The sequence below is a fragment of the Aulonocara sp. 'chitande type north' Nkhata Bay genome, linkage group LG7, assembly GCF_057382095.1.
Source record: "Aulonocara sp. 'chitande type north' Nkhata Bay isolate Kocher_YH1m ecotype deep benthic linkage group LG7, A_spYH_male_GT1.1, whole genome shotgun sequence".
Lineage (NCBI taxonomy): Eukaryota > Metazoa > Chordata > Actinopteri > Cichliformes > Cichlidae > Aulonocara > Aulonocara sp. 'chitande type north' Nkhata Bay.
The window spans coordinates 49,818,995-49,840,097 of NC_141350.1; the positions used below are offsets into that span (position 1 = coordinate 49,818,995).

The 21,103-nt window shown below is 39.2% G+C and overlaps 3 protein-coding genes across 4 annotated transcripts; 1 reads left to right on the plus strand and 2 right to left on the minus strand.

Annotated features, from left to right (window-relative positions):
• Positions 1–182: 182 nt before the first annotated feature.
• On the minus strand, positions 183–4,404 carry LOC147326093 (uncharacterized). Its single transcript, XM_086301038.1, has 2 exons — positions 3,549–4,404; positions 183–3,338 (listed from the first exon to the last, which is right to left on the minus strand). Exons 1-2 carry the CDS (start codon positions 3,781–3,783, stop codon positions 2,971–2,973), a joined length of 603 nt encoding a protein of 200 aa, XP_086157164.1. The 5' UTR covers positions 3,784–4,404; the 3' UTR covers positions 183–2,970.
• A 169-nt stretch (positions 4,405–4,573) lies between these two features.
• On the minus strand, positions 4,574–7,846 carry LOC147326094 (uncharacterized). The gene is made up of 5 exons (XM_086301037.1): positions 7,610–7,846; positions 6,981–7,138; positions 6,785–6,877; positions 6,592–6,695; positions 4,574–5,911 (listed from the first exon to the last, which is right to left on the minus strand). Exons 1-5 carry the CDS (start codon positions 7,717–7,719, stop codon positions 5,762–5,764), a joined length of 615 nt encoding a protein of 204 aa, XP_086157163.1. The 5' UTR covers positions 7,720–7,846; the 3' UTR covers positions 4,574–5,761.
• Positions 7,847–13,315: 5,469 nt separating this feature from the next.
• Positions 13,316–19,460, plus strand: ppef2b (protein phosphatase with EF-hand domain 2b). Of its 2 annotated transcripts, XM_086301040.1 has the most exons (19): positions 13,316–13,515; positions 13,876–13,946; positions 14,035–14,052; positions 14,175–14,183; positions 14,272–14,399; positions 14,882–14,936; positions 15,116–15,291; positions 15,379–15,493; positions 16,093–16,139; positions 16,231–16,397; positions 16,577–16,613; positions 16,942–17,091; positions 17,203–17,553; positions 17,632–17,817; positions 17,895–18,037; positions 18,245–18,351; positions 18,467–18,630; positions 18,734–18,821; positions 19,017–19,460. In XM_086301040.1, exons 2-19 carry the CDS (start codon positions 13,895–13,897, stop codon positions 19,199–19,201), a joined length of 2,178 nt encoding a protein of 725 aa, XP_086157166.1. In that variant the 5' UTR covers positions 13,316–13,515; positions 13,876–13,894; the 3' UTR covers positions 19,202–19,460. The 2 variants fall into 2 exon arrangements, with proteins under 2 accessions (XP_086157166.1, XP_086157167.1); XM_086301041.1 differs by lacking the exon at positions 14,175–14,183.
• The last annotated feature ends 1,643 nt before the right edge of the window (positions 19,461–21,103 follow it).

The window sequence follows — 21,103 nt, forward strand, 5'->3', positions numbered from 1 at the left end:
AATTACCCCTGCCTGAGACACATGGTACAGCCACCTGTGTTTATATTTACGTTACGTGCTCCATCGTGATTTAACTTGGTTGACGGTACCTGAAGAATAGAATGAATAGAATGATTACGTAAAACAAGAAAAGATAGAGAATAAGTAAGTAATTTTATTATAATATGATATAACAAAACATGTAAAATGTACATAAACAAAAACAATGCTTTATTTTATAATATTTATTATTTACAGTGAGCTCTTGCCATAATTTTAGTATTGAAAACCCTACAGCAAATAATCATTTGATCTCATGATTATATGTAATGGAAAAAGAGAGATTTAAAAAATCTGATTTAGGGAAATCATCCCCTTTGTCCTGTGTGGTCCTGTTTGATATATTTGACTAATATCCATTCATAAATAAGATCATTTGAGGGGACACGTGAATAAATTGTTCTTGGCAATATGTATCCATTGAACTTAAAAAATGACTCAGTAAGAAAGCAGACAGCTTAAAGGCAAGTATGACTGGCTTTTAAACACACAAGATACCTTTTTTTCTTTTCTTTTCACACTTTCTTGTGATTTGTTTGTTGGTGGTGATTAAGACAGGCAGAATGTCCTGACTCACTCTTCACCTTTGTCACACCTTTCATGACATTTCGGAGAAAGGTCTGTCTGGAGGCCCAATAGGAGGGTTATGTTATGCTGCCCCTGGTCGCCTGCCAGCAGAGCACACCAACAAAAACCCTCCTTCATTTAAGCCTTAATAGTGCTTAGGCTTAATAGTGTGTCTACACTGTAACAGAAAAAAGGTTTCCCCCCACTGCCCACCCAAACCCCTTCAATCCATACAAAACAGTACATCAATAACAACAGATATGGCATTGATTATGTTATGCAGAGAAGAGAGCTGGGATGGGGTGGTTTGCAAAACCACTTGCAGATGTTCATTAAATGTAGACAGACTACATGAAATTTTCCAATTTTGTGTATTAAAGAGTATCAGCTCAGCCATCAGCTGATGTATTCTGGCACTGAGATTTGCCAAGGTTTGCTTAGGATGACTTTTTGTCATGACCAAACTAACGCTGTGATTGATTAGTCAATTCAAACAGATTTTCTTTTATACTAGGCTTATCATTTAAACATGCAGTTGGAATGGATCTTTTAGTATATATTTTGATCATTAGGAATAATTCCACTAATTATTTTAAACAACTGATTATTATTTTGAGACAGATCACAAAAACTGCAATGGAACAGGAGCCTACTTGAAGCACCTTTGTGGATTTTCTTGTCCACATTTTGGAGGAATATGTGAAATATGGTGTTTGTTAAAAGACAGGAATAATGCTCAACATTTCACAGAGAAACTGGTGTTTCACCCTACTTGTAGTTTTTTTATGGCAGTAAATTATTTATTTATACTGATTGTAATTCTGGTGCAGTACTACCCTGTAAGAAGTCTGCCATCCAGTGGATGCACAGTAAACGGGACTTAATTCCAGTACTTCCATTAGTTTACACCATACCCAGGAGGTGGCAGTATATTATGTCCTTGTGTAGTAATGAAATGCAATAAGATATTTGTTTGTGAGGATTTTATGCATAACAACTGAATAAAATAAACAAACAGACAAAATGGAAGTGGGAAAAAGAGCAAAAATATGTTTACAATCACATCTTATCATAGCTTTCTTAAATAGTTAAACTCAATAAAGATGTGAGAGTGAAAGGAAAATGAAATGGTTTAATATTAAACTATCAACCCTTATAACACAACATTAACATCATTGCATTCTTCATTTAGAGAGAACATTTACATAGCTTTTTGCCTTTCAGTAAGTCAGCAGAGCAACAAGTTTGCCCTGAAAGTTTCAGAGTGCTTGACACATCTAAAATCATTCCCCATCTGCTCCTTTTAGCCAAAGTGCCACGAAACACCCTTACAACTGAAGTCACATAAACCAAAAATATATCAAAAGAATATTATTGTGGATAATACAAGTATATGTGCCATATAATGTTCATAATACCCACGTCATCATGCTCATATGCTTGATCATCATCTTAACACATATTTCTGAAAGAATGTAGTATACAGCTTCACTGATCATAGCAAGTGCATTAAATGCATTTTGTCAGAATAGTAAATAATATCGTTACTATCACTCACATGGCTTTCCAAGTTTAGTGAACTTGTGGACCTCACTGTCATTTTCTGTTCACTCAGGTAAGGGATTTAAAAGCACACTGAGAGCACTAGAGAATAAATCTAAACTTGCTTAAGAATATAGAGAAATTACAGTTATTAATCTTTTCTGCCCCAGCCTTACCCCTGAATTACAATCCAAGCATAACCATCCATTACTAGCATCTCTGATACCCTATTTTATTATTGGACCTTGGAGACCCACAATAGATTTTCCTTATTGCTGTTGGCCACTTAAGTATAAATTACAACCACTTCCAAACACACTTGTTACTTGTTGCTTCAAAATAGCTCACAAGGAAATAGTGAACATTGTATTCTATTCTATGAGTCTGAAAGGTTTACTTACTAGATACCTTAGAAAGTAAGCTTTTAACATACAAAGTATGAAAAGAACAAATAAAGTAAAATGTCTAAAGCGTTTATATAAGCAATAAGAATGTAACACTTCCAGCTTCCAGGTATGATCAAATTAGCTAGATAAAAAAAAACAAGCTGTGTGACAATTTTATACTAACCCCTGTGGGTATGTGGCAGCTTTAAATTAATGAAAAGCAAACGATGCCAATTTTTAAAGAAAATCACCATAAGTTATAGAGAGAGCTCCATCTCCTTTCTGACAAAGGGACTGTTCTTTTTTTTTATTCATTCTGTACATTTGCATCTAATACTTCCATTAAAATGTCTAAAAATGCAGGACCTTTCATATTATTTAATATCCTAATTGGTGGTTTTACTTAAAAGATCTGGATACCTCTACCTCTGATATTTTATCCAGCACTTTGTTGTTGGCGCTGATTTGGACTTCTTTGCCAGAAGGTGACCAGATATGGAGGACATTTAAGAACCGTGTCCCCCAGAGCATCTTCCTGGGTAGAAACCTGGATGCAGAGCGATGTCCCAGCGTTCTGTGTGCTGAAATGCTGTGTGACGTCGTAACGAAGGCCGCAGCTCTCTGCGATTGTTGTAGGGCTGTTATGTGCGTGTAGTGTAGTGGCAGCTGGAGCAGTGGCTTTGACCTCCAGTTGCTCATGTCCCACAGCAGATATATCCACAGGCAATACCGCGTAGGCATGCAAAAAGCTCTCACCAATGTTGCACTTGAGGTCAGTAGGCCAACAGTATTCCCCGAGGTCTCCTAGGAAAGTAAACTAGTTTGTGAAGGCCTATACACATGCGCAATATAAAACAGGTCAGTCAGGTGGAGATAGATGCAGCAGAACCCCTTTAATTAGCGATGATGTCTCTCAGGAATTATTTTCAGAACACAGCCTGAGATTTGATTTTGCAACAAACACCCCGCACGCCTCCAACCCAGAGTTGATGGTGTCATGTTGTGTCTCCTTACCTTCAGTTGAGTCTGACAGCCGAATATTATGATTGTCCTGAAGCTGCAATTTTTTGATGTATGTCATCCCAGTACACTCCATTAAACAGTCACTTGGTTGTATCACCCTCCTGGGAAGCGGGTTGATCAGTGTTTCTTTTTCTGAACATTCAATTGCGCCGACAGCCAGCAGAAGTGGCCACAGTATGCCAAAAGACAACCATATGCCGATATGTCCTGGCATTCTGTCCAGCATTAATCAAAAACCGAGGCAGCTGCCAATGTTGAGCTAGACCTGAAACTTCACAGACTTTAAACTTAGAACTATATGTAAGGATTTCACTGCAGCCAGGAAAGGATTACATGTACAGCAGCTAAAAAAACATTAGAGGCTCCTCAGAAGTACGCAACATGTTGCTCTCCCTCACACCAACACCTAGTTTTATACAGTACTGTGCCAACTTTTCCTCATCATCTACTTTTTCCCTCCCACTTGAATTAACAGCAAGTCTGTGGCTGGCAGTAAGCCACGAGGGGCTGGTATAAGGAAAGTTTTATTTAAAAATGTCAGTTCAGAGAATAACATAAAGAATACTGTAACGTGGGTTGTATTCAGTGGTTGAGAGGACCACTCAGCCCACAACAACACTGGTACTGGGAATTCCACAGAGCTTGTCCTTTAATAAACACACTATTCACTAACCTTACAAGGCCCTGTTGAACGGCTGCTGTCTTATCATGAAGCAAGCAGTGTTCATACAACTCGTAACGTTACTTTGAGTTAAGGAGGTAAAGATATGAGGTCCATCTGAGTCCATGTGTTCATGTGCCAGCACGCTTCTCACACACTCTACAGGGGGCAGTGGCGCATACTTGTGACATCACTAAACATTAACTTGGGTGGTCTTAAAGAGACACCACACAATTGTGACTGTTACAATGCATTGTTGTGATATGTTATACTTGTATTTCTTGTGTTTTATTGTGAAGCATTTTGTTTAATTTGTGAATTATACTTACACAATAGCAACTGAGAAGTATTTAAAAAATTAGCTGATTTCAATCATTTATAATCTTTTATTGGAATAAGCAAGAATTTATTGAATGGTACAAGTGATTAAGATGGGAAAACAATGTCTTGAGCACAGTAAAAAAAAAAGGTTTATCTAAATATGTTAAATTGCTTTATTGTATAGCACTGTAAGCAGTATTACACTTGTGAAACATTACTTAAAACATGGTGGTAATTTTGTAAAATAAGCCGTATACAACAAAATAAAATTACAACCAAGAGCTGTCACCAGTCTTAATTAAAAAAGCATACATTTGAAAACAAACAAACAAAAAAACAAGAATTCTTCCGTGTAAATGTATATAAAAGCAGTCAGATAATGTAATGTAAATTACGCCACAAAAACATAAAACTGAAGCAGCCAATCTCAAAAATAAGAATCTGAATTTTGAACTGTTGCAACTGGCAGAATTTATATACATATGACAAATCAGAATGAAAATTAAATGTGAACAGAAGATTGTTTGTTCTCCTCTGTTAAAGCATGTCAGTCATATCACCAGTAAATAGTTTAATTATGAACTTTTAAAGTTGCAGTTTTTGGGTTTGTGGGCCAAAATTGTTTTTCTTTTTCCTCAGTTGAAACATGAAAATATAGAGTATAACCAATGGAAAGTCATGCCCATGTCCCAGAGAAATTAATAGATTGCTAAATTTATCTTGTGAGCATGAAACATAATCTGTGAAGATGACATATCAGAGACGATCTGCTTTAAGAGTAGAGCCTGATCCTCTTGTGAGAGGGTCTGGCTCAAGTCTTACATTTCTTCAGGGAACATTTCCTCTCAGTAATAGTTAACAGCTATTAATAGTAGCCTGTCCACATGAGATTTATTTAAAGACAGACTGTGAGGATTTACCATACATGTGTTGGCTGGAGCTTTCTTTGGTTCAACGTTTACAGACAAAGACATAAAGATTGTGTAATTACTGTTAAATCAGTTGAACAATAATTGTCCAGCTTTCCAAAACTCCTGTTTTAATGGAAAGCCCAGACTTGCTTTGGTTTCTGGAGCCAGTGCTGAATGCACTTTCTATTTTAAAAGGGAAAGACAACCTACAAAAGCAGCGTTTGTATGAGAACAGAATTGTGGATATGATTTTTTGTTCTTTTTATGTGTGTATAAAAGCCAAACGGTTCATACCACACACTCAAGACAGCCTACTCCTTGCCAGGATCCTCAGAGTTGCCCAGCCCACAGCCACAGCTGCGGGTCAGCTGCATGGAGGAAATGACAATGGTGCTGGATTCATCCATATAGACAATGGGCACCACTTCATGGGAGATGGGCTGACAGCATGGCACCTGGTCCTGGGAAAAGATAAAGAGAGCAGGAATCAGACACGGTGCATATTTTCATGATTATAGAGCTGACGCTTAAGCATTTTAAAAATTGTATTGTTGTCATATTTCAGTGAAAAAAAAAACCCCCATAAACATTTAGAGTGTGCAGGACTTGCTCTGCTCCACACCAAATAAAGCAAGGTGTCAAGAAATGATTTACATTTTTATTTTGTTTAAATAGAAATGATTTAAACAAAATAACAAACACTTCAGCTTCTAGTTTTGATTTTTATTTACTGTTCTGTTTCCACAATACTCTCCTGCTGTCACGGTTTTTCTGGTCGATGAACTTTGTGGAATGCCTTGGCTTGTTTTTGGTCAAGTTCATTTATGTTGGCAGGAAGAAGAAGTACACATGCTTATCTACATGCAGCTGTTTCGCCTCCAGAGCACACCAAGGTAAGATACGTGCTGTTCTTAGGCAGCATAGTAGAAAATAACAAAGTACATCATAAATCTAAGCATCGTGCTGTTCCCACACACCTCTGAGAATTTCCTATGCCAGGTTTTGTTTTTTGGGGGACTAAAGCACAACATATAAATATCTATGGATGTAAATGTGAGTCAAAAACATATAAATCAGTGAATTATTCTCTTGTAATAATGTCTTTGTTAACTAACTGTGTGTTGGCATCCTGGATATTTACTTGGGATGGTGGGCATTGCACAGTGGTCATGGCAGAGTTGCAGGTTGCGCATTGAACATAGGTAAGACTCAAGGGCTGGATCACCCAGCTGTCCCAGCCCAGATCTGGGAAATTAAACACTTGATTACTGTACTGAAAAATGCTGCATACCAGTATTATTGTTACACATAAATAACAATGTATTGTTACACACCTTTCATAAAGATCTCTGAGGCAATGGAGCAACAGTTCAGGCTCGCTCTGTTTTGATTATCAGCTGATGCAGAGTAGCCTGGGACTGCTGGGGCTGGAAGGAGATACAGAGGCACTGTAAGACTTTAGAGTTGACTGCCACTAAGCGCTAGGTTGAGGGTGGTACATTTTTCTGTGTATCTTTTGATTTCACATACTTGCAGTATGCTTGGCTGTGTGAGAAATGATGCTGAAGGTTCGGTTCCACTGCTCTCTGACACTGTCCAGTGCACCGGCAGGTAGCTGCGGCTCAGTCTGCAAGTTCAGAACCCCAAGGAGGTTCTTTTTGATGGACTGCCATGACTCACCTCGGCACCTGAACATCACGTACAATGTTGTGTTGGAAAAAAATAAAAGAAAGTAATCTTTGTTGTTTTTACAGCATTAAAAGAAAAAGTAGTTGGTTTCTAGATACCCTCAAATACCCTCGTGGACTAGTGGTTTGCAGATGTTTGGCTGAAGTGAGACAAGTGTGACTGATTTCATTACTGCAGCTTGAACAGAACAGTCTGTTATGTCTCTGTGCAGCTCTCCCTGAAAACCATTTGGGCAACATGACCCTGAATCACACACTGAATTTACTATTTAACCCATGTGACCTCACCGCACGTGCATCAGCACACAGCTCACTCTGATTTCTGAACAATAGAGAAAGATTTCCTTGAAACATTCCCAAAACATAATTAAAACATCATACAAATAGATGGCTGTACTAACAAAAACTACATAGGCACGCAAAATTGTGGTGTGGTTATTGCAGAGGTTCTGATTTGGTATTGATACTGACCTGTGACCTAAGACAGCAGCTTCAGGTTCTTTCCTGGATGGATCCAAGACAAATGCCATCATCATGGAAGAGCCCAAAAGCATTGTCATGACAATGAATGCAAAGGCCATCGTGGATGAACACGTAAGACTGGCTGCAGACAAAGGCTGCGGTTGGTTTCGAACGTCTGGTCGGAGGAGGAGATAGGAGCGACAAAACTGGGATGCTGCGCTGGGTATTGTTTGTCAGGGTCTGGGAACCACGGTTTTTATCTGCTTGTACCCCAACGTGGCCTTGAGATAGTTAACACTGTAGACTTTTCCCCTGTTCTGTGTGAAAGAATAAATGAACGAAGATTAATGGGTGGAGAAAGAGAGGTCACAAATGCAGGCAAAAAAAAAACTTAGGAACAAGAGGTACACATATGTTGTAAAAAACATGTACTCATGTTATAGTATGCCTGCCTGGGCACAACACTTTGACAAAAAGTTTGAATTTATATTTAAAGTTGTTGTTTCTATTATTATTACTTATGTATTTTTGCTATTTCCATAGGTGAAGGAAAATTATGAACACGTCTCGATGTAATGCAGTCCATTAAACATCCTGACTAAATGACCTTATCAGTGAAATACCTAATGTAACAAGAGGAACTCTGAGACTGTCCTTCACCAAGGCAGCTCACTCTGAGGGCAGTATTGCATTTATATAATTACTTAGTTTTCTTTGTTTGTTAAAACATACTTTAAGCAGTTTGTAGTGCACTGAAACTCCTGTAAGGGTTGCGTGACAGATGTTTCATTTGATTATACAAACATTATATCACAATAGGTAATGAATAATAGGCACTGATTTTTAAAAAACTGGAAAAGAATAACTTGAGCTTATTATATAAAAACTACTATATTTCTAACTAACTAGGAAGTTATTTATCTTTCTCTGTACAATACTTTCATTAAAGTCTTAATGCACTTTGCAGTCAACTTGAAAGAAAGTAAGTAAAATTAAAAAAGGAAAATTTGAGATCAGGCATCATGATATTTAGATGCAAACTATAATGTGATGTCATATCCTGAATGTTGCAAAAAAAAAAACAAAGGCAGCAGAATTTTAAGCACAATTTTATGAAAGTTTTTTGACCTTGAAGAAGAGATCAGAGGTCCAAAGTGGCGTCATACTTGGAATATCCATATATCATTTCCTATATGTTGTCAGTACAAACAAATTGAAGTAGAAAACAGTTTTAAATAGCTCTATATTCCATTAATATAACTTTTAAAATGTGACATGATCTTTTAAATTTTAATACTTTCTACACAATATATTAGGTTATAAAGGTTTAGTAAATTTTTTACCTTGAAGATCGGGATGGCTGTAAGTCAGATTTTAATTAATAGTTAATCAGGCCCCAGTCTGCACCCCTATAATGTTTTATCACAATTCATTCAAAAGGCATTTTATATTGTAAGGTAAAGAACCTACAATAATAGTGAGAAACCCCCAACAATCAAATGATCCTCTTTGAGCAAGCACTTGGAAACAGTGGGTAGGAAAACCTCCCTTTTAACAGGAAGAAATCTCTGTAACAACCAGACTCATAGAGGGGTAACGGCAACAGTCGGGGTGAGGGAAGACAGACAGGACAAAAGTATGTGGAAGAGAGTCAGAGATAAATAGTGACTACTCATTAAATGCAGAATGGTGCGTAAGCACCAAGTTAGTGAAAAGGGTGAGTAAAGAAGAAACACTCAGTGCATGATGGGAAGCCCCCAGCAGGCTAGGCTATTGCAGCATCACTCAGGGAGGATTCAGGATCACCCCAACTCCAGCTCTACATTTATAAAAAAGGAAAGGTTTAAGCCTAATTATAAAAGTAGAGGTGTCTGTCTTCCGAATACAAACTGAGAACTAGTCCCAAAGCTTGAAAGCTAAAGGCTCTGCTTCCCATTCTGCTTTTAAATATCCTAGGAAACACAGGTAAGCCTGCAGTCTGAGTGAAGTGCTCCTTTAGGGTGACGTGTATGATCATTATTATTCAGATAAGATGGGGGCTGATGATTTAAGACCTTGTATGTGAGGAGAAGCATTTTAAATTGAATTCTGAATTTAACAGGGAACCGATGAAGAGAAGCCAATATGGGAGAAATATGCTCTCCATTTCCAGTACAATAATACAGTTACTGCATCATTTTGGATCAAATGATGGCTTTTCGGGGAGTTTTGAGGACAGCCTGAAAATAATATATTACAAAAGCAGATAATAAAAGTAATAAATGCATGAAGTCATTTTTAAGCACCATTCAGGATGTTTCCAATTTTAGAGATATTGCACAAATGCAAGAAAGCGGTCCTACATGTTTGTTTAATATGTTCACTGAACGACATCCTGGTCAAAAATTACTCCATGATTATTCACAGTGTGATTGGAGGCCAAGATAATGACATCCAGAGTAAGTCTCTGGTTGGATGTCATTTTTCTAAGAATTTCAGGGGTGGGTACAATAACCTTTCATTTGAATTTAGAAACTAAAAATAGACGTCATCCCAATCTTTATGTCTTTAAGACATTCCTGCAGTTTAACTGTTGTGTGTGTTTATCTGGAACTCCATAACTAACATTTGTGTGTGAAGAAGATGCCTCATTTACATAAACAAACGGGAGTCTATTTGATAGATATGCTTCAAACCACTACTCTGCAGTAACTTTAATTCCCAAGGCATGCTCTTATGTCTGTAATAAAATAGTTTGGTCATCAGTATCAACTGCTGCACTGAAGTCTAGTAGGACAGTACCAGAAATAAGTAATGCCCGAGGCCATAAGATCACTTGTAACCTTTCCTGACACTGTTTCTGTACTGTGATGAGGTTCAAAACCTGACTAAAACTCTTTGAATAAACCATTTATATCATATATGTGTTTTGGGTTTTTTGCACTACACATTTGGGTTTGAACAGTGAAAGACGGCAACGGATGACCCATTGACAGACCCCAGTTTATAATCATGGGAAAAATACAGTTGGTTTCAACAAACTGCAACAAACTAGCATTTATTTCTGCATATGGGTGATTATCAGTTTGTATCACACCTCACATTTTTGGGCATCACATGAAAGGTGGAAATCTCCCCAGATAAACAAAAAAACTATATTATTTCTCTGCAGCTGTTTTTCAAGGACAGGATCCTGAGGGAAGAAATGTAATACAAAGCAACAATGATTGCTGCAGGTGATGTTAATATCTGAAAAAAAAAAAAACCTTTCACAGTTCTGTGGGTCATGCGAGGCCACAGACTTGTATGGAATGGCAGCTACAAGTTCTGCGTCCTTAGCTGACCTCCGTCTCTTCAGATTCCTCAACTAACAACTAAATTTGCAGCAGCCAAACTTTCTCATGAGGCCAAATTGGTTCCCTTATCTGCAGCCTGCGGATACCAAACAAGAATTCTTCCACGCTGCCAAAGGAATTCATGCTGCAAGCTGTTGCTTGCAATACTTTCCTTTGGAGGTGATATAACAAGTCTGTCTTTCACCTTAGATAAAGACCTGCACAAAGTTAAATGGCTGTCTGTTCAATATATTTACATGTATGTATGCATGTAAATATCTATGTATTATATGGAAAAGAAATATGTGTTTTTACCTCAGTTCACAGTTTTGTAAAATATTATACATTCACTCAGGGTTGTACTACCAGAAAGATACCCCTTCTCTATTCTTCAGTATCTTGTACTATTTTTTTCTTAAATTTAATTTCAAAATAGAAAGTCATATTGTGATCAAAATAATGTGATAAGCTTACAGAATATAGTATTTTAATTTGTTGGGGCAAATTGACACAATGTTACCAAAGGTCTGTGAACATAATTTATTTAAACACTTATTTTTTGAAAAGGTTTAATTATGAACATTGTAGGTCTACTTTGCTTATGTAAAAGTACAAATACTTCTGTCAGAATGTAACTGCTTCATATTATTACAATAATATTTTATAGCCTTTTAAACCCACATAATTCACATATGGAAAATAGTCTTGCGTAAGATGCTGTATGGGTCTCAACAACACTGCAAAGATCTTAACCTCAGGTCTTAAATTTTCCATGAATCAGCCTCTCAGGGCTGGAATGCTTTAATTTGTATATTGTTACCACATGCAAAAACACACACACACACAAACACACACACACGCATGCACACACACAAAACATAGTTATGTAATGCTATTCTATATAAATCTGTTAACGTCATCCAACCCTTTGGAAACCCCAAACCAGTAATTAAATATAAACATGTGCAAACAAGTACTTTCTGTGCAGATGAAGTCTGATGTAGTGCTTTTTTTTTTTTTTTTAAAGAAAATCTGTAATATGAACAACTTCAGACTGAAAATACACGAGAAGCATTTTTGTATGCTAGTTTTTACATTCAGCTTACTTGAATGATTTTAATCCAGTGGTATCTGGCATGGAGATCAGACTCATCAAATGGTCACAGGACACTTTTGAGACATCAAGAGGCGAATTAATGAGAAGGAAGCCAAAAGACAGAGAAAAGTGATTTTGCACGACACGCGCAGTTTTTTGGGGTGTAGAAGACTGTATATAAAAGATGGACATAGCCATTTTTGGTTTTTGGGTGGTGAATAGTCATGGAGCTCCAGTCCTCCTGTGGGTCTCTGCCATTTCTCTCTCTCCCCCTTTGCTTTCTCTCTTTTGTGTGCTTGTTGCTCTGTGTGTGGGTGTTGTAACAGTTGCTGTTGTAACGCAGTGTATTGCCACATGGCGGCGCATCCAGTCTCGTGCCTGGTGTGTCACCCCCTTTTTGTTCTTCTTTGTAACATCTCTCAGTAATGGATTTTTCCGTGTCTTCGCGGACTAGTGTGCTCTGTAGTTGCCCTTGTTTTAGCCTTCAACCATTTAGTCAACCATTTCCCCAAAGTGTGAGTAATAAGTCCAGCGCACTGATGGTGGGCGTGTGTGTGTCACTGTGGGATTCTCCAGCTTTAGACAGCTTGCAGCTATGTATGAATGAGAGTCCTTGAGTAGCAGACGTCTCCCACCACTTCCTCGTCGTAGAAAGTCACAGCACCAACAGGTGCTGCTGGCTGGGATCACACAGAGACTTTATACACGGACAAACGTTTAGAAGCAGACATCACAGACGACTTTCTTGAGGACGCTGAAAACAAGCTGAGTTCAATGAACAATTTTCATTGGTGCTTAACAGGGCACGGGAGGTGTGGCAGCATTTAACACAGCAAGACGGGGAAACTTCAGTGGTAGCATTTTAATAAAGACAAATATTAGTACAGTAAACTGTATCAAAACGCAACAACATGTGAAGTGCATTGCAGGTGGCACTTAATAAAGGTGCAACAATGTTATGCAATCCAATAGTCTTGCTGCCAGTCATACTATGAAGCACCTGAGAGACATTAATAGTGTTACAAAACTAAAGATTAAAAAACGTTTTCTTTCAGGGTGAGAGGCCTGGAAACACTGAGGTGTGAGCAAAAACTTACTGAAGGAACAGAAAGAGAGCAAATTAGAGTACATGCTGTGCTGTACTTGTAACTTCATTCATGAATAAATCTGTATTTACTGCAGCTAAGCCTCCTTTCAAAACACTTGCTGCCCTTTATTAGAGCTGTCATCTGTTTATTCAGCGCAGATGCCAGCTGTAGTAAGGTTTAATCCTAATCCACTTGCATCTTGTTTTGTTTAAGCAATCGCAGGAGCCTGTCTGAGACACTTGCTGGTGTGTTGTTGTGATGACTGGGGTGCTGTAGCTGTGGAGAGAGGACGTGCGGTTTCCCATGCTGCTACACAAGGGAAACAAAATAGTCATAAAGTTATAACCTATACTTTTTTCCTTTTACTTTTTACAAGGTGTAAGAGAGGAGGTAATGAACGGAAGGGGACGTGGCCAGGTAAGTTATTAATGTTCAGTGTGGGCTTTTGTTTGGATTTTGCTGTATATTCTTCATTTTTATATTAATATTAAATGCCAAGGTTCTTATTCTGTTAATGGTTAACATCATGAATTCAGTCATTTTAAGGAATAATTTGTTTTTCCAAGTTATTTACATTTACGTTACTTGTGTTGTGAATGCTATTTTGGATTTATTGGGAACATTTCATAAATCAAGTGTCAGTTAAACTGTAAAAATAAGTATAGCATGTTATTTTGTATCTAGAGATCTATTATTGCACTATTCCCAGGTTGCAAAACACAAGCTCAGAAATTTCAGACTTCTGCGTGAAAGTATCTTTGTCTTTGTTTCTGACAGTGACAACAGCAAAGAGGTCATGGGCTGTGGCCTGAGAAAATCAGAAGTACAGCAGAAGAAATGTGACAGAGGTGCAGCTACTTTCCAATTTTTTTCTTCTTTAAAGAAATGCTTTTTTGAAATTGTAAAACTACAACTCAGTGTCTTCTCCCATTTTAGTGAGCCTCTCAGTCCCAGGTAAGTTTATTTACTTCATCAGCTGTACCTTTCATAGTGTATAGTTCAAACTATTCTCTGGAAAAATTCTCAGTAAGTTTAACTTTTGTAAATGTAACCCCACTTTTATGCATGCGGTAAAGCTGCCACTGGTAAGTGTTTCAACCTGGATCTGACTAAGAGTGTAAAAGTACTGGTAATGGAAGATGAGTGCTTTGTTGTTTCTCTCCAAATCTTCAGCAATCAGAGCGGCTCTGTTGATTCAGCGCTGGTATCGGCAGTATGTTGCCCGGCTGGAGATCAGACGCAGGTGCACGTGGAACATCTTCCAGTCTATTGAATATGCAGGACAGCAAGATCAGATCAAGGTGAGCTCACGCAATTAATGTAAGTCGGTGTCATATATGCATTATGAAAGTAATTTTTAGCCATCTTCCGGTGTTTTATAATGTTGGTCATGCAATTTTCTGGTAGAGACTGGAATACCTGCACAGCTAGTGGATGTATTGCCCGTTTTGGATAGCATCACTATGAAGCTGACATATTTGCTTTAACTATAAGACAGGTCATCACATCGCTTTCTACTATTGAATTTAATACAGACACTAATTGTCTGCCATGCTATTTTTATTTTCACTTTTCTTTTAGCCATAGGTCATAATTTTAATGTGTCCTATACTTTGATATATGAATAACAGACATCTGAAAACATGACATCAGTATCAGCTAACTATGATACCTGCACTGACAAGGGGTCCGGTGTCCACTCTGCTTAAGCACAGTTTTACCGGACTAGTTGTATGATTTCACAAACTGTCATTTTTATGGTTACTTTTTTCACTTCCTGCAGCTGTACAGTTTTTTTGGCTTCTTGATGGACCACTTCACCCCAGCCAGCAGTGAAAGTAAGACAGTGACTCTTATCACACACAGTTTCATTCGCGGTATTATAGGTTTCATTAGATTACAGGCAGTGAGCTAATCCGAGCTCACCCAGCCTGCTCCCTGCTGAGAAGCACGAAAGTAGCTTTTCCTCACTGCACTGATCCACGTCCGTTTCTTTTCTCCTCTGTCTCTAATGAAGGAAATCTAATTTCTCACATCTTTCGTGAGAACGAAATCTGCCGTGATGTAGAATGGGAAAGATATTTTTGCTACAAGAGCATAGATGTACCAGACAGCTACACGGGGCCCCACTTGACCTTCCCCATGACGTTCTGCGGAGTGTCAAAGCTTGTCGAGGCTTTTAAGCACAAGCAAGTAGGTACAGTGGAGGCAGATATAGTCTTTTTTTGCCTTATTCTTCCACACTCGGATTATTCATACATGATTTCTTTCCCCCAGTAGCAGCTCCATGCACGATATGTTCTGCAGATTCTTGGGGAGACTTGGAGACTTCTAAGAATTCTTCCAAACATCAGTCATCTTTCCTCCTGTCACACCAAGGAGATTACAATATGTGGTACACAACAGGCCTTTCCTAGATTTGATCCCCAAACTGTGCCTTTTTTATTTCCTACTATTTGAGCATGCACCCAGCTATGGAGGACTGAAACCGTCAAAATCAAAATCAAGAATAATACATACTAAGTATTATTTGTTATTATTGGTTTTACTTTTCAGTTCCATTTATTTTTCCATGTTATTTTATTTTTTATTTAATTAATTACTTACCTATTTGCTTTGTTGTTACCGGTATTGTCTTTTTTTGCACAATGAAACAAAAAATAAATGTGACGTGACTTTCTGCAACAAATTAAACAAATAAATATGCCCTGGGAAGAAATATAAGAAAATGTGTAACAAAATAAAATAAAATGGGAAAGTAAGACAAATTGTGAAATTATTTGATGGATAAATTATTATGGTGGCAAACACCTACAGATATATTGATTTATGTAACGCTTTATAAATAATTAAACCTCATATTTATAGTTTGTATTGTTTTTGTTGATATGATCATTACCACATGATTTATTTGATCATTTTTGTCAGTTTCAGTCTACTGTAGTCACAGCAGTCATATGATGAAATAAACAGGTTTTCTGTTTTCTTTTCCAGGAGACCTCCATGGGCAGCTAGAAGATCTGCTATTGATATTCTATAAAGTAGGCTAGGCTACACAATCCACACATTTCAAACAGGCTTGCCACTCCTAGATGGTCAATTTGATCAAACTTTCCTCTTAAAACTGTCCAGAATGGTTTGCCATCTACTGAGAAACCGTATGTGTTCAATGGGGACTTTGTGGATCGTGGCAAAAACTCCTTGGAGATTCTGCTCATCCTGTTTGGGTTCCTGCTAGTCTACCCCAATGATGTTCATTTAAACAGAGGGAACCATGAGGACCACATTGTTAACCTAAGGTAAGCCAGTCTTCAGAACTCTTCCTTCTCTCAATCTCGCTCTCATTTTTTCTTTCTGTTGTTTTGTTTTACATCTTCAGTCAGAATGCAGTCATAGTCTAGCTTAAAGAAATCATTTTTATATCGATCCAACATGTGATGTGTTTACTAATTTTGTCATTCATTGTGTGTTTTCCCAGATATGGCTTTACTAAAGAAGTTTTGGGAAAATATAGGGTAAGGCTTAAACTTACTTTAATATTAGCATTCAGTTTGACACCCAAACAGTAAACAAATAAACAAATAATATTAAAAAAACCTAAATGCATAAAAATACATTAGAATGTACAATATTAAAAAGAAAGAATTTTCAAGTATTTTTTAAACATGCATTGAATTTTACTGTTTTTACATCTGTAAAAAAAGTTACTGCCAGAAAAAAATTACCTTAGGAGTGAATATTTGTCTATATCTATGTTTGTGTTAGCCCTGCAGAAGAGGATGGATTATGATAATAATGACCGTGACTATATACAAGGTATGATAAAGATGACTTGATCTGCAGGTGCACGGCAAGAAGATCCTTAAGCTTCTCCAAAAGATCTTCAGCTGGCTACCTCTGGCTACTGTGATTGATCACAAGGTGCTGATTGCGCATGGAGGGATCTCTGACACAACAGACCTGAACGTAATAGCCAGAGTGGACAGACACAAAGTAAGAACGACCTTTCACTTTCAGTTCGTTGTGTTTTAAGCTGAATTTTGTTCTAAGAAAACAGAAATGTCTGCATACTTCATCTGTGTTTTGTTTTTTCAACATGCACAGTATGCGTCAACCCTCAGACCTCCAAAGATGACTAAGCTAGCCGTGAACGGCAGCAACAGCCAGACAACGAACAGAAGGAACGGAGACGCCGGCGTTCCAGTGGACTTTCGACGTCGGGTGCGATCTCTGACTCACCACAGCTCAACCCCACCTCAAGGCCTCCCACGACGTTCACTGCATAACCTCCACACCAGCCATCAGCACATGAACTGGTCCGTGGATGACGAGCTGAAGAAAAGACGTAGGTTGGCTGGGTTTGACCAGTCGTATGGAGAAAGGAAGAAGCCAGACTCTGACTCAGACCCAGAGTGCGAAGAAGGAACAGAGACCTACGAGCACGAGTGGGAACAAGTAAGTGGTAGTGAGGATCGTCAAACATAGACCAATTCTTCAGAGTGCTCATACAGTTCATTGATACCCTCTGTCCAGATGGTAGACCTGTTGTGGAGTGATCCTATGCCCCAAAATGGCTGCATTCCCAATGAAGTGAGAGGGGGAGGCTGCTACTGGGGCCCAGATGTCACGGAGGAGGTTCTCGGAAGACACAACCTGCAGCTCCTCATCCGCTCCCATGAATGCAAACAGGATGGCTATGAGTTCTGCCACAACCGCAGGGTGAGCACATAAAGCACAGGTTTCTGAGTGACAGAAGAAACCTTTATTTTTCCCATCATCTCTTCTCTTGTATCCAGGTACTAACAATTTTTTCGGCTTCAAATTACTACGAGGTGGGCAGCAATAGAGGAGCCTATATAAGAATGGGAGCTGATCTGGTCCCTCACTTTGTTCAGTATCAGGCCAGCAGGACTTGCAGAGAGCTCACACTGAGACAAAGGTAAAGGAGCACAGAGAAATAGTCAAGCATTATTTTAACATTAACAATTCAAAGAGTTTTTCATGAGATTTTCTGACAAAAAGTTCTTTTGAGTTGGAAGAAAAGTGGAAAATCAAGTGAAAACCTTTGCTGAAGATGGCTGTACACATTGTTTTAATAAATATGAAATCCCTGAGGATTTTCTTTTCCTTCTTGGCTTTTCGGCAGTGTTGGCTGGACGGAGAGATCAGCTCTACAAGCTCTGAGGCGACAGCTGTTCGTACACAAGTCAGATCTCATCAGTGCCTTCCGAGAGTTTGATCCTAACAACACAGGTTAGCTGTAACTGCTTTACACTAAATAGCATTCAGAATTTTCAGAACATAAAACACATCATAACGGCAGCATATGAGAGTGTGAGGGCTCGTCATTCTTCCCATCTTTTCGTAGGGATAATCTCTCCAAGTCACTGGGCAAGTGCCACAGAGAGCGTGCTGAAGCTGGGTTTGCCTTGGAGAGTGCTGCGCCCACAGCTTGTAAGCAGCACCAAGAATGGTATGGTGGACTACCAGGAGTGGATGAAGGAGCTCTCCATCACTGAGCCCAAACTAGAGGTGACTCATTTGTTCTTAACTTACTTCCCTTCTGCTCAGAGCTGTAAAACCATGAAAAATGTATGGCACCCCAAAATACAAAACATGCATCTTGTCCTGACAGATATCAGATACCAGCCTACTGGAGACGATGTACAAAAACCACTCCAACCTGGAAACTATCTTTCGGATCATAGACACAGATCACTCAGGTTAGTTAACAACCAAACTCTCAGTTTTAGTGTTTATAAGCAGTGTTGGACCCATGTCCTACTACTCAGCTTGACTGTTTTTTTTTTTATATGCTCTGTTATTTCTGTGAATGGGTGAAAGACCTTCTGAGATCACCTCCAAGGTCACCAACACAATATAGCACAGGTTTGTGAATTTTCCTCTCCCTCCTAAAGGTTTGATCTCTTACGAGGAATTTCGCCAAACCTGGAAACTCCTGAGCTCTCATCTCAAGACAGAGATCAGTGATGATGTCATTGCAAACCTGGCCCAGAGCATCGATTTTAACAAGGACGGAAGCATCGATATTAATGAGTTCATGGAGGCTTTCCGTCTGGTGGACCTCTCTGCACATTCCTGAGAGGATGGACCGGGAGCTGGAGCTGCACCAGCTGAAATGCTGGAAGGGCTGTGTTTACGTTTTACCTTGATGCACAATCATGAAAAGTTTAATAGTTGGGGGTACTAGTAGTATTTTACATCATGAACTAAAAAGATTATTTTTCCATTGCAACGTAGATCTTTTTCACCACTTTTTAAAAAACTTTCTATGTATTTTTAAAGTTTTTATCTAACTGAAAGTTCACCTGTTTAGTTGGTGAATAAAAACATCAAACAGGTGCAATACTGGCTTGTCTATTTGTACTCAGTGCACTATTAACATCTTTGGAGCAGATACTGTTACAGATACACATCGTAGTTTATTCACAGTTCCTCAAGACTACAGGAGAGGGGAAAATGGTAACACTTTTTAATACAGCTGGTGAATAAGGGCGTGACTCCCCTGTAGTTAAGTTTAATTTTAATGTATTTTACTACCAACTGATTAAAAAAAACAATTTCCCCATAATTAAATGTACTTCACAATGTACTGTACAATATAATTGTTTGTTACTAATAAAAACATTAGTTATTACTCCCTTTTTCTAGTGTACATACATTTAAGTATTTGTAGGTAAATACATTTTAATTGCAATTTCAAATAAAATACACTGAAACACCATTTAATCATTGGGGAATTGTGCCTTTAGTCTGTATTATAAAGTGTTAATGGAAAATAGATACAGTATGATGTCTTTCGTGGTTCCATAGTGAGCTGCATGAGTGGATGTAGGAGGGCATACTGCAGATGCAGCTCACAGCTTGTGTCATGATTTTCTTGACCTCAGTTTCTGTTAGTGATAATAGCTGTGATACACCATACAGACGCAGGCTCTTTGCCAGGTTACTAAAGTAGAAGTTAGATGTGGGGATGTAACCTGCATGAAAGCTGCTTAATTGCACCTCTTAATCTTTAAAAACAAACAAACACCTGAATTCAGTCTCATTGCTACAAGTGTAAATGCTACCATCACTCTATGGACTCAATAACTGCACAATTTCAAATCTCCTCTTGGATTAACATCAGTATAAAAGCTGTATGCTACTTCTTGGAGTGTAAGACTAGCTCGCAGCTGCTTAGCCATGGAATGACTTGGGTATGACTATGCTTCAGTGCACAAAATAAGGTCCATAAAGGCCTGGTTTGATAAATTAGATATGAAATTCTCTGCGGCCTGCTGGTGTGGGGGGGCTAGGAGGAGTTGGCCGTCCGACTGCGGTCTGGAGTGTGGGGCCTCCCTGCTGCTACGGAGTCGGGGCGGTCTGCCTCCCCCCACCGCAGGGAAAAGGGTAACACCACCTGGGTCTGGGTGCAGTTCCCCCCTCCAGGGGCAAGGGTACCTAGATCCGGTTTGTAGAGTACGCTTGGGGAGTGTGATCGTGTGTACAGCGTCTCTTTATGTCTGTCTCCACGTTGGTTGAGTGTGGAGTAAGTGCATATGAGGGCATGAGGGGGGGAATGGATGTTTGTGTCTGTGTGTGCCTGTATGTCTGTGTCTATATGTCAGGTTGGGTATCAGACGCCACCTCTCTGGGGACATCTCAGGCTCTCCAAGGTTTGGAGGCCTATCTCCACCTACCACCACTTCCCCTGCCAGTGGCAGACTCCCTCAGGTATCGGTGTGTTGGTGGTTCTTTGTGTCTGGGGGTGGGCGTCCGGGTACACACCGGCTCACTCCTTGGCGGCCGCTTATCGGGGCCTGGAGCCTGGGGCTCGCTCGGGCCACTTCGGAGGTGGGGTGCCCCCGGCCTCTCGGCCTGGGGCTCGGTCTCTCTGGCACAGCTGGCTGCCGGCGGAGCTCACGGGCGCGTCACTGCAACCCCCCCTGGCTTCTGCTCCGCGGCTGCTGAGTGACCCCTCATCTGGGACTCTCCTCAGCTC

What these genes read in the sequence shown, in the direction of transcription:
- LOC147326093 (XM_086301038.1), bottom strand. Translation starts at nt 3,783, where the DNA reads ATGCTGGACAGAATGCCAGGACATATCGGCATATGGTTGTCTTTTGGC. An exon ending in GCTGTCAGACTCAACTGAAG is followed by an intron (nt 3,339 to 3,548) that starts GTAAGGAGACAC and finishes TTACTTTCCTAG; the next exon opens with GAGACCTCGGGGAATACTGT.
- LOC147326094 (XM_086301037.1), bottom strand. Translation starts at nt 7,719, where the DNA reads ATGGCCTTTGCATTCATTGTCATGACAATGCTTTTGGGCTCTTCCATG. An exon ending in GCTGCTGTCTTAGGTCACAG is followed by an intron (nt 7,139 to 7,609) that starts GTCAGTATCAAT and finishes CGTGATGTTCAG; the next exon opens with GTGCCGAGGTGAGTCATGGC. An exon ending in CTCAGAGATCTTTATGAAAG is followed by an intron (nt 6,696 to 6,784) that starts GTGTGTAACAAT and finishes TTAATTTCCCAG; the next exon opens with ATCTGGGCTGGGACAGCTGG.
- ppef2b (XM_086301040.1), top strand. Translation starts at nt 13,895, where the DNA reads ATGGGCTGTGGCCTGAGAAAATCAGAAGTACAGCAGAAGAAATGTGAC. An exon ending in CAAGGAGATTACAATATGTG is followed by an intron (nt 15,494 to 16,092) that starts GTACACAACAGG and finishes TTTCTTTTCCAG; the next exon opens with GAGACCTCCATGGGCAGCTA. An exon ending in AAGTTTTGGGAAAATATAGG is followed by an intron (nt 16,614 to 16,941) that starts GTAAGGCTTAAA and finishes CTTGATCTGCAG; the next exon opens with GTGCACGGCAAGAAGATCCT.